General features: G+C 47.1%; 2 protein-coding genes across 15 annotated transcripts in view; both read right to left on the reverse strand.

Moving 5' to 3' along the window:
- The window catches only part of CCDC30 (coiled-coil domain containing 30), a 102,030-nt gene extending 92,170 nt beyond the window's left edge, over window positions 1–9,860 (reverse strand). For 3 of the 10 annotated variants that reach the window (XM_047789508.1, XM_047789506.1, XM_047789500.1), the window contains exon 1: window positions 9,418–9,848. Coding sequence is in view for 4 of the 10 variants with exons in the window: in XM_047789509.1 (XP_047645465.1) it covers window positions 9,194–9,238 (45 nt within the window). In the remaining 6 variants the exon portion in view is untranslated. Of the gene's footprint in view, window positions 1–8,881 lie in introns of all 10 variants that reach the window. The other 7 variants (XM_047789505.1, XM_047789499.1, XM_047789501.1 and 4 more) reach the window with 5 other exon arrangements.
- A 2,720-nt stretch (window positions 9,861–12,580) lies between these two features.
- PPCS (phosphopantothenoylcysteine synthetase) lies at window positions 12,581–16,291 on the reverse strand. 5 transcript variants are annotated; one of them, XR_007136218.1, is made up of 4 exons: window positions 15,743–16,291; window positions 15,247–15,568; window positions 14,828–14,964; window positions 13,006–13,099 (listed from the first exon to the last, which is right to left on the reverse strand). XR_007136218.1 is itself a non-coding variant. In XM_047789514.1 (3 exons), exons 1-3 carry the CDS (start codon window positions 16,248–16,250, stop codon window positions 12,776–12,778), a joined length of 936 nt encoding a protein of 311 aa, XP_047645470.1. In that variant the 5' UTR covers window positions 16,251–16,288; the 3' UTR covers window positions 12,581–12,775. The 5 variants fall into 5 exon arrangements, 3 of the variants coding, with proteins under 3 accessions (XP_047645470.1, XP_047645472.1, XP_047645471.1); XM_047789514.1 differs by lacking the exon at window positions 14,828–14,964 and having other exon boundaries at window positions 12,581–13,099; window positions 15,465–15,568; window positions 15,743–16,288; XR_007136217.1 differs by having other exon boundaries at window positions 14,828–15,568.
- Window positions 16,292–16,379: the final 88 nt, after the last annotated feature.

Genomic DNA, 16,379 nt, shown 5'->3' on the forward strand with positions numbered 1-16,379 from the left:
TGATTGATGGAGTGGTATCTGTGTTACTAGAACCACTAACTGAGTAAGACTTGCTGTTAATAACAAACCCAACTTTTAACCAACTTAATCTGACCCAGATTATACTGATAAGCATAATTACCATACTGCAGCTTCTCTACAGAATTATATTAAGATGTGCTTTTTTGGAGTTCTCACTGCAGTGGCTTGGGTCACTCCTATGGCACAGGTTTGATCCCTAGCTGGGAAACCTCCACATGCTGCAGGCGTGCCCCCCCCCCCAAAAAAAACCCCTGTTTTTTGATTATTCTTCTCCTTTCTTGCTAAGTTTTCCAGCATCTAATCCTCTTTACATCAGCAGTTTTGTGGAGGATATGTAGAGAATGCTAATTATTATCTGATACACTGATAGAAAGAAGGACCCAGATCTTTGTATCCCACGCGTCCTCCCCATGACTCATGACTAAAAATCTTGTGCTCTTCCCGGGCCTACTCCATGGTCTGGGCCCCACTCATACCTCCTCCCTGCATGGTCTCTGAGCCTTGTGCTTCAGTTCCTTGTGGTTTCAGTCCTGGGAACCAGAGAGCGCAAGACACTAGGAACATGCAGTATCCTATGAGGACTGTTTGGCAATACAGGAAAACTCTTAATAATAAAAGAAAAAGCAGGATATAAAAGTATTATTACGCCTGTGTAAAAACCAGATACACAAGGAAAAGAATAGAGGCAAATACATCACAATGTTAAAACACAGTTGTGATAAACCGATGAGATTGTGAACAATTAGAAAACAGACACATGATACAGGTGGCCAGGAGGCACATGAAAAGATGCTCAACATCACTAATTGTTAGAGAAATGCAAGTCAAAACTGCAGGGAGGTACCACTTCATACCTGTCAGAATGGCCGTCATTAAAAAGTCGACAAATCACAAATGCTGGGAAGAGCGTAGAGAAAAGGGAACCCTCTTCCACTGTTGACGGGAATGTAAGTTGGTGCAGCCACTGTGGGAAACAGTAGGGAGCTTCCTCAAAAAACTAAAAGTAGAGTTGCCAGGGAACTATATCCAATCTCCTGGGAAAGGGATATATTAAAAAATAACGTACATATCTGTATAACTAAGTCACTTTGCTATACAATAGAAATTAGCAGGACACTGTAAATCAATTATACTGTTTTTTGGCTGCATCCATGGCATGTGAAAGCTCCTGGGCTAGGGATCAAACCCATGCCACAGCAGCAACCCAAGCTGCTGTAGTGACAATGCCAGATCCTTAACCTGCTGCACCACAGGATCTGCTCCAGCCAACTATACTTTAATGAAAAAAAAAAGAAAAAGAAATGTAAATGCAATAAAAGAAAAAAAAAAAACCAACAGAGTTGCCATATAATCCAGCAATCCCACTCCTGGCGTATATTCAGACAAAACTATAATTTGAAAAGATACATGCACCCCCATGTTCACAGCAGCACTATGTACAACAGCCAATACCCAGAAGCAGCCTAAGTGTCCAATGAAAGATGAATGGATAAAGAAGATGTAGTATGTATACACAATGGAATACTACTCAGCCATAAAAAAGAATGAAATAATGTCATTTGTAGCAACATGGATGGACCTAGAGATTATCATTCTGAGTAAGTCAGACAGGGAAAGACAAATACCATTTGATATCACCTACATGTTGAATCTAAAATATGACCCAAAAGAACTTAATCTATGAAACAGAAACAGACTCACAGGCAGAGCAAGGACTTGCCAAGAGGGAGGGGAGTGGGGGAGGGACGGCTGGGGAGTGTGGGATCAGCAGATGTGAACCAGTATCTATAGAGGGATAAGCAAGGGGGTCCCGCTGTTTAGCACGAGGAGCTACATTCAATGTCCTGTGATGAACATGGCGGAAGAGACCACGGAAGGGAACACGCGTCTGCGCAACCGAGCCACTCTGCTCTGCAGCAGAGGTCAGCGCACTGTACGTCAACTATGTCCCAATAAAGTTCTTAAAAATTAAAATATTATCTATAGACTGGATAAACATGGTCCTGCTGTATAGCACAGGGAACTATATTCCATATCCCATAATAAACCACATGGAAAAGAAAATGAAAAAGCGCGCGCGCGTGTGTGCGTGTGTAACTGAATCACTTTGCTATAGACCAAAAACGAACACAACATTGTAAATCAACTACACTTCAAGAAAAAGTAAATTTAAAAAGAAAGAAAATCAATATTTGAATTATTACGTCATACCACGGACTGCCTGCCCCCAGAGAGTAGCATAACCGCGTCGTAGGGTGGAGTGGGAGAGTCTGAGGCTGGAGGAAGACGAGAGGAGACGTGGACGGAGGATGCCGAGAATGCCTTTGGATCCTTGGCTTCTGGGCGGTTTAGGGGGCTGAAGGGTAAGCAGGACACAGGAAGAGGAGGCTTGCTGGTCAGGAGGGCCGTAGAGATTGCAGGTCAGTATCCAAGAGCGTGATGCATCCAAACTCCTAGACGGACAGCCTTTCCAAAGCCAGAGACCTTTAAACTCCACTCCACCTAGTCATCCACGGCTACAGCCAAGCCCTTGTCATAACCTAAACTACGGCTGGAATCCTGCAGATCCTAAACTTCAAATGCCCCACTCTAACCACCGCCTCCTGCACGCACTGCTCTTTTTTTGTGTGTTAAATATATGAAACCTAAAATTTACCATTTCAGCCATTCTTAAGGGGAGAATTCAGGGCCATTAAGTACCTTCACAGTGTTGTGCAACCACCACCCACTGTCCATTTCCAGAACCTTCTCATTATCCCAGACATAAACTCTGCACCCCTTAAACAGTAACTCCTCACTTCCCTCTCTTCTCCCAGCCCCTGGTTACCTCTACCCACTTTCTGTTTCTAAAAATCTGTCTACCTCTCTCTCTATAACGCTGCCTGTTCTAGGTAGGAGGTGGAGTTACACATTCGTCCTTTTATTTCTGGCTTAAGGTCTTCAAGTTTCATCCGCTTTAGAGCAAGGATCCGAAGGTGCTTCTTTTGTAAGGCTAACATCCCTTTGTATTTTGTTTATATCCGTTCAGCTACCGACGGACATTTGGGTTGTTCCCACCTTTCGGCTGTTGTGATAACACTGCTGTAAAAACTGGTGTAACAGGATCTGATTCCCTGCTTCCAGTTGTTTTCAGTACATTCCTAGGAAAAGTATTGTTAGATACATAATTCTATGTTTAACTTTTTGAGAAGCTGCCATAAAAATATAAATAATGGCATGAGATATATTTATATAAAATATATATTATAAATAATGGCACGAGATAGATATATTCGTATGAAATATATATATCGTAAATAATGGCACGACATAGATTTGTATGAAATATATATCGTAAATAATGGCACGAGATAGATTTGTATGAAATATATATCGTACATAATGGCACGAGATGTATTTGTATAAAATATATATTATCGTACATAACGGCACGAGATGTATTTGGGTGAAATATACATCGTACATAACGGCACGAGATGTATAAATAACGGCCGTTAAGACCTCCAGCCCCTGGACCACATATCGTCTCTCAAACTACTGATACTCTAAGGCTTCACTTATTTCCCCCTCAAGCCTGGACCCAACTGTTTTTCTTTTTTTCTTTTTCTTTTTGTCTTTTTAGGGCTGCACCCATGGCATATGGAAAGCTCCCAGGCGAGGGGTTGAATCAGAGCTGCAGCTGCCGGCCTACCTCACGGCCACAGCAACGCCAGATCTTAACCCACCGAGCGAGGCCAGAGATCGAACCTGCATCGTCATGGATACTAGTCAGATTCGTTTCCACTGAGCCACAACGGGAACTCCCTGTTTTTCATGTCAAACAGTCTCTCACCAGTGTCCCCAGCTATCTTGCTCCTTGTGCCACCTGCCTTGCAAATCCCAGCCTGGCAAAAATGTGACCCTGTGACTTTTCTCTCCCTATTTTAGTTTGCTAAGTGCTGGCAGAGGAGAAAGGAAACAAGCGAGCACACAGGCCGGAGCAGCTACAAATCACGGCCTGCCGTCGATCCGAGCTTCTCTACTTGCAGAGGTCACTCTCTGCACTTTGCCAGCTTCTGCTACCACTTCACATGGCAAATATTCAGACCTTCCACCTGTCCCGTCAAACTCCAGATTTCACCTCTCTCCTGTTGGCAGATGACCTTGTCTTCCGCAGCACTGATAAAACTGGGGCTGGCCGAAAACTTGTCGGCTTCTTCCGCCTCCATCAGTCTCCTGCCCTTTGTCTTTAGAGATCCTGCCTCCTTTCCCCTCTCAGTGGAAGAGCTTTCCGGCCTCCTGACCTGTGTTCTAGATCTCACCCCCACTGCTTCCTGGAGGAAGCTTTTCCGGCCTACGTATGCTCATTATCTCCTTCCCTACTGACGTCTGTCCCTTAGGTCAAGACGTCTCTGAGCTTAAAAATAAAGGTATAAGGATAACTCTCCTCTGATCCTGCCACATCCCCCTCAAGTTACTGTCCCCTTTCTAAGCTGTCTTTCACACTCAAGTCACCGCATTTTGGCTTCTGCTTTTTTCCACTGTATTCAAACTCTCAGTCAGCAAGGACCCTCAAGTGCCAAACCCAACTGGACCTGCTTCTGCTCTTTTTATATATAACCTCTGTGCAGTATCTGCCACTCTGTTCTATGATGTCACTATTTCTTTTTTCTTTTTTTTTTTTAATGGCCACACCCACAGCATATGGAAGTTCCCAGGCCAGGGATCGAATCCAAGCCACAGGTGTGACCTACACCACAGCTATAGCAATGCCAGATCCTTAACCCACTGCTCTGGGCTGGGGATCGAACCTGTGCCTCCGCAGCAACCTGACCCTCTGCAGTAGGATTCTTTGGGGGGGGGGCACCCACAGCATATGGAGGTTCCCAGGCTAGGGGTCAAATCAGAACTGTAGCCGCCAGCCTACACCAGAGCCACAGCAACGCCAGATCTGAGCCGCGTCTGAGACCTACACCACAGCTCACAGCAACACTGGATCCTTAACCCACTGAGCAAGGCCAGGGATCAAACCCACAACCTCATGGTTCCTAGTCAAACCACTATTATTTTGAGCGTTCTGACCCTTGCAGTTGACCAATCTCAACTAACACAGGAGGATTACTGAAAAATTGGATACACGGGCATATGCTCTGAACTAAACCTAGTTACATGGGAAATAGACATGGAACCGGACAGCCACTGCTGGTCTATCCGGACCCAGGAGGTCTTTGGTTTATGGGTTTCCCTATGAATCTCTTCCTCCCGTTTTGTCTACATGGATGGACTTTCTCTACTGGCTCATCAGCAAAGCTAAAAACAACCGTCCAAGTCCTAAGCCTTATGTAATTGTTCAGATGAAGTCATTTCTGTTATCCATCTCTTAGTTCAAAATAATTAAAGAGAGACGTTTGATTAGTTGTTGCTCGCCCAAGGAATTGTGCCCCTCTCTCCAAAGTTGGTTGTACAGTGTTCCTCATTCACACGGCTGTGGCTGGGATAGACTGGAAGTAGGGGGTACTAATACGACACCAAAGCCTATTCTTTGATCCAGGATTGGCAGAGAAGTACAAGTTGCAGGGAAAAGTGTGTAGCCTAGGAAAGCAATATGAACTCAGTCTACTACTGAAGAGCCATGCATATCCAACTGTCTACTGAACAACGCAGTTTGAACAATCCACTCGTCTTTCTTTCCCACCTGCTCCTCCTCCTGTATATGCTGCAGTTAAAAAAGTCACCACCAGTGTAGTTTCCCAAGCAAGAAACCTGGGGGTCGTCCTTGGCCCCTCCTTATTCATCCCACACGCATACACAACCAACCCCTGAATTTATAGATGCTACCTCCTTTATCATTCTCTAATTCATCCTCTCTGTGTCTGGATTGCCGCCTTAATTTGACTCACCTCATTATGTGCCCAAATAAGTGTAATAGCATCTTTAACTGATCTCCCTGCTGCTGGGCTGGTGCCCATTCAGACCTTGGCTTGGCACCAGAGTCTTCACAACCTGGCTCCCGCCTGTCTCTCCCATCTTATCTTCTGCACACCTTGACGTCAGCCCTTCAGAGCAGTGTTCATATTGAACCCAACCATGCTGCCTATTCTAAGACCGAATATTTGGGTCTCTCTGCCTGGAATCCTGGGTCCTTCTGCCTCTTCTGCTCTGACATCCCAGAACTGACATTTTTCCAGTGGATTTATTGAGACCCAATGGTTGAGGAATTTGAAAATGCTAAAAAAGCAGATCTTGAGGCAATATAAACTCAACCTTTGAAATCCAAATGCTCTGATATCTAAACTGTGCCTGAAAGAGCCTACATTACCAAGTATATATACATACTGCTCTTTAGAAGGAGAGGCTGAGTAAATGCTCACAAGTATCTTAAAAAGCCACTGGAAAGAAGCACATCCTATCGCATTCGTGGACTTCCAAAAATTTCTAGATGTAAAGAGTGGGGTGGTAAAACTGGCAAAGCGAACTGAGACAGAGAGAAGGAATGTTAGGCGGGAAGAGGGCAAAAAGAATGAGAGGGGTCGCTTGGCGTGTTCGGACCTCGCCCAGGAGGCGCCCAGCGCAGGGGCCGGGACCACACTCCTGCGACCGCACACCTGCTGGCTCCGAGCAAAGGACGAGCTCTGGATCCTGCGGTCGTGGAGGGACATAAGGGACACAGTAACAAGTAGGTGGATTTTCCACGAAAATGGAAATACCCACTCGGGCTATTCGCCCCAACCCTTCTTTCTTCCTCCTACACCAATATGATTGAAAACTTAGAGCTCCTTAAACACAGTGTACACTGTACAACTTCTGAATGAAAAGAGAAAAATACTTTTTAAAAAAGGTGAAGACAATGCAGCAATGTTGAAACACTTAAAATATAAAATTAAGTGAAAAAGAAAGGCAAAATATACAGCTATATTATCACTATGTAGAAAACATATGCACATAAGAAAGGACTGACACAGAAAAATGACCTGGTGATATGGCAGGAATGGCTTTCTCAAGCTCGGCGCTACTGACATTCGGGGCCGGCTCACTCCTTGGTCTTTTTTTTTGCTATTTCTTGGGCCGCTCCCTCGGCATATGGAGGTTCCCAGGCTAGGGGTCGAATCAGAGCTGTAGCCACAGGCCTACGCCAGAGCCACAGCAACGAGGGATCCGAGCCGCGTCTGCAACCTACACCACAGCTCACCGCAACGCCGGATCCTTCACCCACTGAGCAAGGCCAGGGACCGAACCCGCAACCTCATGGTTCCTAGTCGGATTCGTTAACCACTGCGCCACGACGGGAACTCCCTGGCTCACTCTTTGTTGTGGGGGGACGTCCTGCGCACAGCAGAACGCAGCGCAGCACCCCTGGCTCCTACTAGCTAGTTACACATCCCCAGTTGTGGCAACTAAAAATGTCTCTACCCATTGCCAAATGTCTCTTGGGGATCAAATCCAAATTTCCCCCAGGTTTATAACCACCTGGCTAGGGTGACAGAATAACTCAAGATTTTAACATTGCTAACGTTGTCATAATGATGTTTGTTCAATAAATACATATTGGAAGAGAAAAGGAAAAGTCCTTACCATATAGAACTTAACAGCCCCCCCTTTTTTGAGGGGGGTCTTTTTGCCATTTCTTGGGCCGCTCCCTTGGCATACAGAGGTTCCCAGGCTAGGGGTCTAATCAGAGTTGTGGCCGTGGGCCTACGCCACAGCCACAGCAACACAGGATCCGAGCTGCGTCTGCAACCTACACCACAGCTCACGGCAACGCCGGATCCTTAACCCGATCAGCAAGGCCAGGGACCGAACCCTCAACCTCATGGTTCCTAGTCGGATTCGTTAACCACTGCACCACGATGGGAACTCCCTTACGGCCCCTTTTTTCACGAGTTAGAATTTATTTAGTTCCCATTTAATGTGAAAAACTGAAAAAGTTGCAGAACTTGCCTTTCTTTTCCAATGTGTTATCAAAGAGAAAGCTGAATTTCTCAGAACTTGGAAACTTGACCTGGCTCTATGCATGACATGTCACAAATATCTGCTGTAAACTGGCCCGAGAAATAAAAATATCTAAATGATTCTATCCCCACAAATACCTGTTAAAAATTCACACTTCGCATATCTTCAAAATAAATTTACGTTTAAGAAGAAATAATAAGACACAAGATGGAACACATATTTTAAGACAAGTTAAACTTTTCCAAACTACAACGACTGCATTGGAGCAAAACAAATCATTCTATTTTTAAGGCCCTCTGTTCCCATCTTTTTAGGACGATTAAGCCTGCCCTCTTTTGCCAAAAATAGTTTTCAGTCGTTCTTCCTGTTCTTTGGTTCCTGACTCGCACCACAAAGAATGCTTTCTGATTAAGAAACTGATACGAAGAGGCGGCTCAAGAAGAGTTTCAAGCATCTCCTGTCCACAAAATTCTATCGTAAAGGTGTTGGGTTCGTACGGGCTTGAAGTTGAAATCAATCCTGTTACATGACCATGCCGACTGATCTTTTCACATACATGAATATGCAGCACTAAAAGGTACACCTCACACAGTATTCGCTTAAGCAAGGAACAACTTTCTTTCTTTGCATAAAACTGAGGAAGCCCAAAAATGCATTTTGATTTTTTTTCTCTCCATTTTCTTTTTTTTTGCTTTTTAGGGCCTAATTCGGGCATATGGAAATTCCCAGGCCAGGGGTCTCATGGGAGATACAGCTGCCTAGCCACGGCCACAGCCACGCTTGGATCCCCCACCCACTGAGCAAGGCCAGGGATGAACCCACCTCCTCATGGATACTAGTCTGATTCGTTTACCCCTGAGCCACAACAGGAACTCCCCCCCCCCTCCATTTTCAAAACACGCTAGGCTCTAGAAATGTAGTTTGTATTTACCAGTGTGCACCTCTCCATCCTCCTCTCTCGTTTGCTCAGTACAGAAAGCCTGCCATAGGACAGAGAAACAGAGAAAATCTTCTGAATGCCTCCAGAGCTGGAGAAGGTGAAACACTTAGCTACCCAAAACATTGCAGCAGGAAAGCAGAAGGAGGTGGTGGAGAGATGACAGACGAACGTATATTCAGGAAGGTGCAGTGTGGACAAGGAAGGGTGAGAATGGCAGTGGAATGAACAGAATGAGAAAACTGGCGCTCAGGGTGATGAGAGACGTGAATGAGGTTGTAGCTTTAAAGGCAGAAGGTAACTGACTTGATGACGCTTGACGTTGAGGATGCAAAAGGCCTCCAGCTTCATCAGGAAGTAAGGTGCATGACGAACACAGGGCAAAAAGAAGAAAATGGCAGTTCTTTGTTCACAGGCCGACAACCAGGGGAAGCGGTGGTTTGGTGGACTTTGTCATGGCCTGGATTTTCAGGCCCGGTCTCTGTGCAGGGGTGAGTCTCCGCCTGGAAAGTGAGAAAAGGAACGCCTACCTAACACACTGCGGGTGTTCTCAGCCCTCTTTAAATAAGAGCAGCAGCCTAACTCTAAATGCCTGCTGTGCGTGGGTGCCGAGAAACTGGCGAATCCATCCTCATGCAGAATCCCTCCAGCCCGCGGTTGGAAAGGCCGATCCAGAAGAGGCTCTCCTGTCGTTTCGGACCATGCTGGGCAGAGAAGAGGGAAAGACCGGGATGCTGAAAAAGAACGGAGAATAGGTCCTTTCCTCCTCGGGCCCGCGGCCGGAGCCTCGGGAACCAGGCCCGAAAGTGTCCTTCGGAGAGCGCTGTGAGGGTCCCAGGGCGCGCCCAACGCCGCTCCACAGCCGCTCAGAGGCCAGCGGCAGGTGCCTGCCCGGTCTCAGGCGTCATAGCAACCGCGCTCGCCGCGGAGACGCCTCCGCGTTCTTCCGGCGGGAACCATAGAAACGACGCGCTCCATTGGCCCAGGGGCTGCGCTTCCTGCGGAGATCATTGTTACGGCGCCGACCATTGGCTCCTGGCTTAGCTTTGACGGGAACGAAGGTACGGCTCTTTCCATTGGCTCTGTAGTACCCAGGGTCACTTCGGGCGCGTATTTGCAGCTAAAGTTTTGTCTCAGGGCATTTATAGCTCTCAAATAGCTTCCGCCAGGCCTTATCTAGAGCCCTGGCCTAATAAACTTGGACTTATTGTCTGGAAGTAACTTTATACATAAAAGGGACAGGCTGCGCGGTCAGGAGTTCTGAATTGTAGGTGAGGATCTGTCACTAACTGGATGGGGCCCCTGTCAAGTCACATTTTCGGACTGAGCTCATTATGGTAAAAATGAAGAAACTGGACTTGACTAGAATGATCCGTAAAGCCGAAGTCCTTTAGAAGTCCTAAACACTGAATATTCGGTTTAGGAAAACGGCATCCTATTTGATGCAAAATAAAACTGAATGACACAAAATTTAACATAGGCTCGGTTTATTTCATCCTCACTTAAATGCTCTTATTGCAAAATTCTCGTTCATCAGAGCTCGATTTTACCCGTTTTGGGGCCCTTCCTTTGCTGATATCCTAAACAAACTTGACATTTCTTAGTCTTGCTCGTTTCGCGCAGGGTCCTTTGCAAAGTTTTGCCAGTTCTAGACGCACTACACGGCCGGGTCTTATACTTACCTTCTAGACGTGCTTTAGTCATTCCCTCTGGCACCAGAGCTCTCGCCGGGGTGTTTTTCTCTGATCTGAAACACTCACCACCATCACCTTCAGCCCACTTGAATTTCCACTTGACAGTTCAAGCGTTATTTCCTCAGGGATACATTCCTCCCTCCTCCCATCCGGGTCGAGTGTCTCCTTATTCGCTCTCATTGATTTGTGCTCCCTTTCTTTCTTCGTTTTCTTTATTTTATACTCTTTCACTTGCCGATGAAACAATACCAACCCCTTGGAATTTTTACGTATAAATACTGTTTATATATATATATATATGTATATATATATATATATATATATATATATACACACACATTTTTTTTTCGTTTTATATGCCGAACCCTCGGCATATGTAAGTTCCCAGGCTAGGGGTTGAATGGGAACTGTAGCCTCAGGCCTGCACCACAGCCACGCCAGATCTGCACCTTACATCACAGCTCTCTGAAATGTGGACTCCTTAACCCACTGAGGGAGAGCAGGTATGGAACCCACATCCTCATGGATGCTAGTCCAGTTCATTACCGATGGGCCATGACAGGAACTCCACAAATACTTTTTAAATGCTCTGAGTGAAAACAAAACGGAATTGCAAAACCCTCTAAATAACTTCATGTAGGGTAGTGGTGGTTGTAATGGAGTATTCAGGTGTATCTCGGCACTTCTCTTTCAACTTTTTCAATTAAAGTTTATTGTACCTCTATTGCCAGACAGACATATTGGGCTACCCTCCCCAATTCACTCCATTTTCTGCATTTGAACTCAGGTACCTGCTTCTACCTAGTTCTTAATGGTACTCTTTCTCATTGCACACTAGACCATCCTAGGACTCATTCAGGGTGCTTCTCTAGACTATACCTCTTTGCACTCCCAACCAAAAGCCCAGGACAGTCAGTGGCTTGAAAACTTCTCAAGGATTCAGGAACCGAGCAGGGCACCATTTATTGTGAATTATGTGCCAGGTGCCCGATGAATGCTTTATCTTCACTTTTGCTTGTTTAATCCTCGGAACAAATGGCAGTATTTTGTAGAGATTATCACCCTTTTACAGACCAGGAAGTTGTGATGAAATCAGGTGTCTAAGCGCAGCTGGAAGGGTCAAATCTGGCTAAAACGATTCCAAAACTCATACTCTTTAATGCATTGTAATGCCTCCCTCAGGGCAGTGGTTACCAACTGGCCCCTGCCCAGCCCCAGGTAGCAGCCAGGGTTAGCCTTCCCTCAAGAGCAGTTCTGAAATATTTGAAAGGTAAATTCTTAACTCAAATATGGGGAGAATCTAGGAAAAGTAAATGTAGTGGAAGCTAACCATTCTACAGGCACTCTGTCTTGGGGAAGTGTCCTTCTCTCCTACTCTCACTTCAATACATTTCGAAAAAACACCCTTTCCATTGTGTTGACTTTTGGGCACACACTTTATTGTACTTAATTTTTTATATAATCACTTCCCAACCCAGACATGTTGATTCATCCTTTTAATCCTCAGACTCCTCAGGACCTACATATAGCAGGCATCAACAAATACCTGATCTTCAAAGCATGGCCATTCATGCATCCCTAATTCTTGTTACAGTATGAAGAAGATTGATATTCAGGCCCCACATGTATATTCTGAGGAATATAATTCCCAGGAAGATTTCTTTTAAAAGGTGAAAAACAGCTTGGGTTCATTTTCAAAATCAAGGTAACATTCAAGTGAGTGTGTCAGGCGGTTTGGTCATAACTGCTTTGCCCGTGTTTTCCTTTTTTGTACTTTTTTTAGGGCCACACCTGCGCAGCATGTGGAAGTTCCCAGGCGAGGGCCTGAACTGGAGCTGGAGCTGCCAGTCTACGCCACAGGCACGCCAGATCCGAGCCGCGTCTGCAAACTACACCACAGCTCACAGCAAGATCCTTATCTCACCGCGGGAGCCAGGGATGGAACCCGCACCCTCATGGATCCTGGTCAGGTTTGTTACCGCTGAGCCACAATGGGAACTCCTAGGTTCATTTTTTAATGAGTAGGAAAGGACTTTTGAAAGACCAAAACACACTTGTCAGCGTACCACTCGCAAGCTTTTGCCCTTCATTTTCTGTCTTTCTGAAAGCAAAAAGATTTATTCTAGTTCTCCCCGTATGTAAGAGCCCTGGTCCACTGAACAATTTTTGAGCCTATAAATACGGGCTTTTTACTTCAGTTTTTGTCACGTATAAAAGCTGTATGTCGCGACTGAAGGTCGTCCACTAGCTTCTCTTCTATCTCTATGCCCTTTTCTACTTCTTCTTCTGACAACAGTAACTCGGTTTCTGAGTCTTTGGTTATAATAACCACAAACGACCGGCGTGAATCAAGGATATTAGCCACCACCACTTGATGTCGATAAATTTCCAAAGCATTCCGTGCGCGATCAATTACGATGGCGGGGTCAGTCTCCAATTTAAAGGAAATTATAAATGCTTGGGGAGCCCAGTCTTTAACCAAAGGAGAAAGCATTTTTGGCACCATCTTCATTGTTATCTGTATTGGAAAAAGAAAATCTTCATAAGCAAACAAGTTGTTGACCTCAAGGGAAACTAAGGAAGCAAGGACTCAGCTGTTTGGCTATGCCAATTCAGGTGGGATTTCTCACTGTCACACTTCGAGGCTTCGTAAATGCTGACTTAAAAGCCGTGCCTCTGTAGGGTTCATGAGGATTCCTGATTTCAAGACTTCATTCATGTTCTGGGGCAAAACCACCCCATGAGTTAGCCCTGCTCTGCCACCCTCATCGCCATTAGCAGAACTCTAGAGAACGGCATTGTATTTTCTCAAACATTCTCTTTTATTTTTTAAACTAAACCCTCAACTGAAAAAATGCAAATAACCTATTTATGCAAACGTTACTTTGGCAGAAGCGCAAACAAGGCTGAGTTTTTAAGCCTCTTAGCCTAAACTATTTCTTGCACTGGTAGACTGGCTATTTGATTCCATTTAAAAATGATCACTAGTTAAAAAAAAAAAAAAAGACAGAAAAGAGTTCCCATTGTGGCTCAGCATAAACGAATCTGACTAGCATCCATAAGGACTCAGGTTTGATCCCTGGCCTCGCTCAGTGGGTTAAGGATCCAGTGTTGCTGTGAGCTGTGGTGTAGGTCGCAGATGTGGCTCAGATCCTGCGTTGCTGTGGCTGTGGCGTAGGCTGGCAGTTACAGCTCTGATCGGACCCCTAGCCTGGGAACCTCCACATACCACGGGTGCAGCCCTAAAAAAAACAAATAAATAAAAACAGGAGTTCCCATTGTGGCGCAGTGGAAACGAATCTTGACTAGCATTCATTAGGATGCAGGTCCAATCCCTGGCATTGCTAAGCGGGTCAGGGATCTGGCATTGCTGTGAGCTGTGGTGTAAGTCGCAGAAGTGGCTCGGATCTGGCGTTGCTGTGGCTGTGGCACAGGCCCTCAGCTGTAGCTCCGATTCAATCCCTAGCTTGGGAACTTCCATGTGCCGAAGGTGCGGCCCTAAAAAGCAAAAAAAAAAAAAAATCACTTTTAACATCTTAGCATTGAGGAAACAGAACTGATTTTATTTTGAGTCATCAAAAACTACTGTTCCCTGGTGGCTCAGTGGGTTAAGGATCTAGTGTTGTCACTGCTGTGGCTCTGGTTACTGCTGTGGCAGGATTCAACTCCTGGCCCAGGAATATGTGTATGCTTCAAGGGCAGCCAAAAAACAAAACAAACAAAAAACTACTATATCAGCCTCAATCCCTTCTAAGGGGAATGTTAAGTTGTTTTGTGTACTTTCAAGATAGAAGTGAAAGTTACAGGATAAACCACAGCTCCCAGAACTTAAAAAGTGTGAAATCACTAAGCTAAGCACCAGGATTTCCCCTCTGAGTCAGCGAGTGTGAGAGTGATCATATGCCCAGACCCCACTTCATCTCCCTCCTTGGCATTTATCACACCTAACGTGGTAGGCATTCGACTTGTCTCCCCTGTAGGGCATAAGCAAAACAAGGGCTTGGTATGCTTCTTTTCACTGCTTTGCCTGCAGGTCCTACAGTAGTGTCTGGCATATGGTAGGTACTCAGTACTGGCTGAAGAAAGGGACAAACAAACCACCTCAGGAAGTCAGCAGGCGCGCCCAGTTTTTCCTACTGATAGTCTACTAAGAATCCCCTCGGGTCCCAAGAAGGCAGATTAAGTCAGCCTCTCAACCACACCACACCTTCCCCACACCCCTTCCCCCAACTGCAACAGTACCCACCATCCACGCTACCCTCCACTCTCGCTCGCTCGGAGTCACCTTCCATACTGATGCCAGAATGTTCTTCTCCAGCAAAAACTTTATTCATCACTCTCCTACGTGGGCTCCCTTGGCTCCAGAGGATTAAGTCCAACCTCCTCAAGAAGGAGTACAAAATCTCCTATGAAGTAAGCTGTCTCTCCAGTCCTCCCTCCACCCCCACCACCCTCCTGACTCTGGAGCCTTCGGGAACAACTTTCTCTCACAAGGCACTGCCCACCTCCAAACCCCGACTGTGTACTCTATCTGGAATGATCTTCCCTACTTTGTCGGGTCCCCCTTCTACGCACCTTTTAACACCCCGTTCAAGCCATCTCCTCCAGAAAGCCCTGACTTCCCCCAAGTTTCACTCACCCCATGCTGACTCCACTTGTACGTACCTCTACCAGAGCATTTATGACTCTGTACTGTAATTATGTCTGTGTCCAGCAACCTCACTAGACTGTGAGGTCCTTTAGGGAGGGCGGTGTCCTATTCATCTCTGTATCCCTAGTGCCTAGCACATATGGGATGCACAGAGGCCATCTCCAGATCAAAAGGAAATTAACCCGAGATTGGTTATAGGGAATCAGATCTCCGGAAGAGACGCGCCCATCACCTGCAGCGGGCCCCCAGATGACTGGATCTTGTGTTCAGGCATTTCAGAGGCAGGAACATAGAAATCTGACACGGCCGCAGCCAGGTAAAACATCGCAGAAGAGCCTGCAAAGAGAAGCACAGGGGGTAATACATCGAAGAGGGGTAGGAGGCCAGGTCCTTCTCAGCTCAGGCTCCCCCACGGTGAGAGCCCTGGGTAATGAGGGGGTCGGGGGATACGTGTCTAGGGGGGAAAAGGCTCTGCCGCTGGGCATTGGACAGACTCCTAAAGGCACGCACCTAGCGGATTGAGCGCCTGGGCTGCAGCCTGCAGCAGATGCAAATAGTCGGCCAAAGTGGTGAACTCTACGGCCAAGAAGGTGCCGGCAGCCTCAGCCTCCTGGTAGCTCCGCAGAGCCGCAGCGAAGCCCGGAAGGGACTTCTCCTCCGCCTCCAGACTCAGCAGGCCGGGAGGGGCTCGGCCAGAGGGTCGCAACGCCGACAGCCAGGTCTGGGGCGGGAAGCGGTGGGCAAAGGGGAAGGCAGAGCGAGCGCGGTACAGGAACAGGACGCCGTAGCCAGCGGCCAGAAAGGCCTCTGCGGAGGTGGCCCCGCGCCGCCCGCTGCTGAAGTTGTCCAGGAAGCGCACCGGCCGGGCTTCCAGGGGGACCTTGGTGCCACCGGACGTGACCAACACCACCCGCCGCCCCTGCGAGCCCAGCCCGGCGGCGAAGCGAGCCATAACCTCCGCCCAGCGCGTAGCACCGGCGGGCTGGGGGAACTCGGCCGCCAGGTCCACGGCCGCCATCGGTCCTGGGCGGCCCCGCGCCTGCGCGAGCTCGGCGGCCCCGGCGCCACGCCCCCTGTCCCGGTACCTGGGCCGCGCGCAGCCGCAAAGGCGAGGGGGCGGTGGCCACCGTGCGCAGCGCGCGCGCGC

The sequence above is a fragment of the Phacochoerus africanus genome, chromosome 8 (assembly GCF_016906955.1).
Source record: "Phacochoerus africanus isolate WHEZ1 chromosome 8, ROS_Pafr_v1, whole genome shotgun sequence".
Taxonomy (NCBI): Eukaryota; Metazoa; Chordata; class Mammalia; order Artiodactyla; family Suidae; genus Phacochoerus; species Phacochoerus africanus.

Coding starts and splice junctions, on each gene's coding strand:
- PPCS (XM_047789514.1), bottom strand. CDS start 16,250: ATGGCGGCCGTGGACCTGGCGGCCGAGTTCCCCCAGCCCGCCGGTGCT. Junction 15,569..15,742: donor CCAGGCGCTCAATCCGCTAG/GTGCGTGCCTTT, acceptor TTCTCTTTGCAG/GCTCTTCTGCGATGTTTTAC. Junction 13,100..15,464: donor CATCTGGGGGCCCGCTGCAG/GTGATGGGCGCG, acceptor TTTCCAATACAG/ATAACAATGAAGATGGTGCC.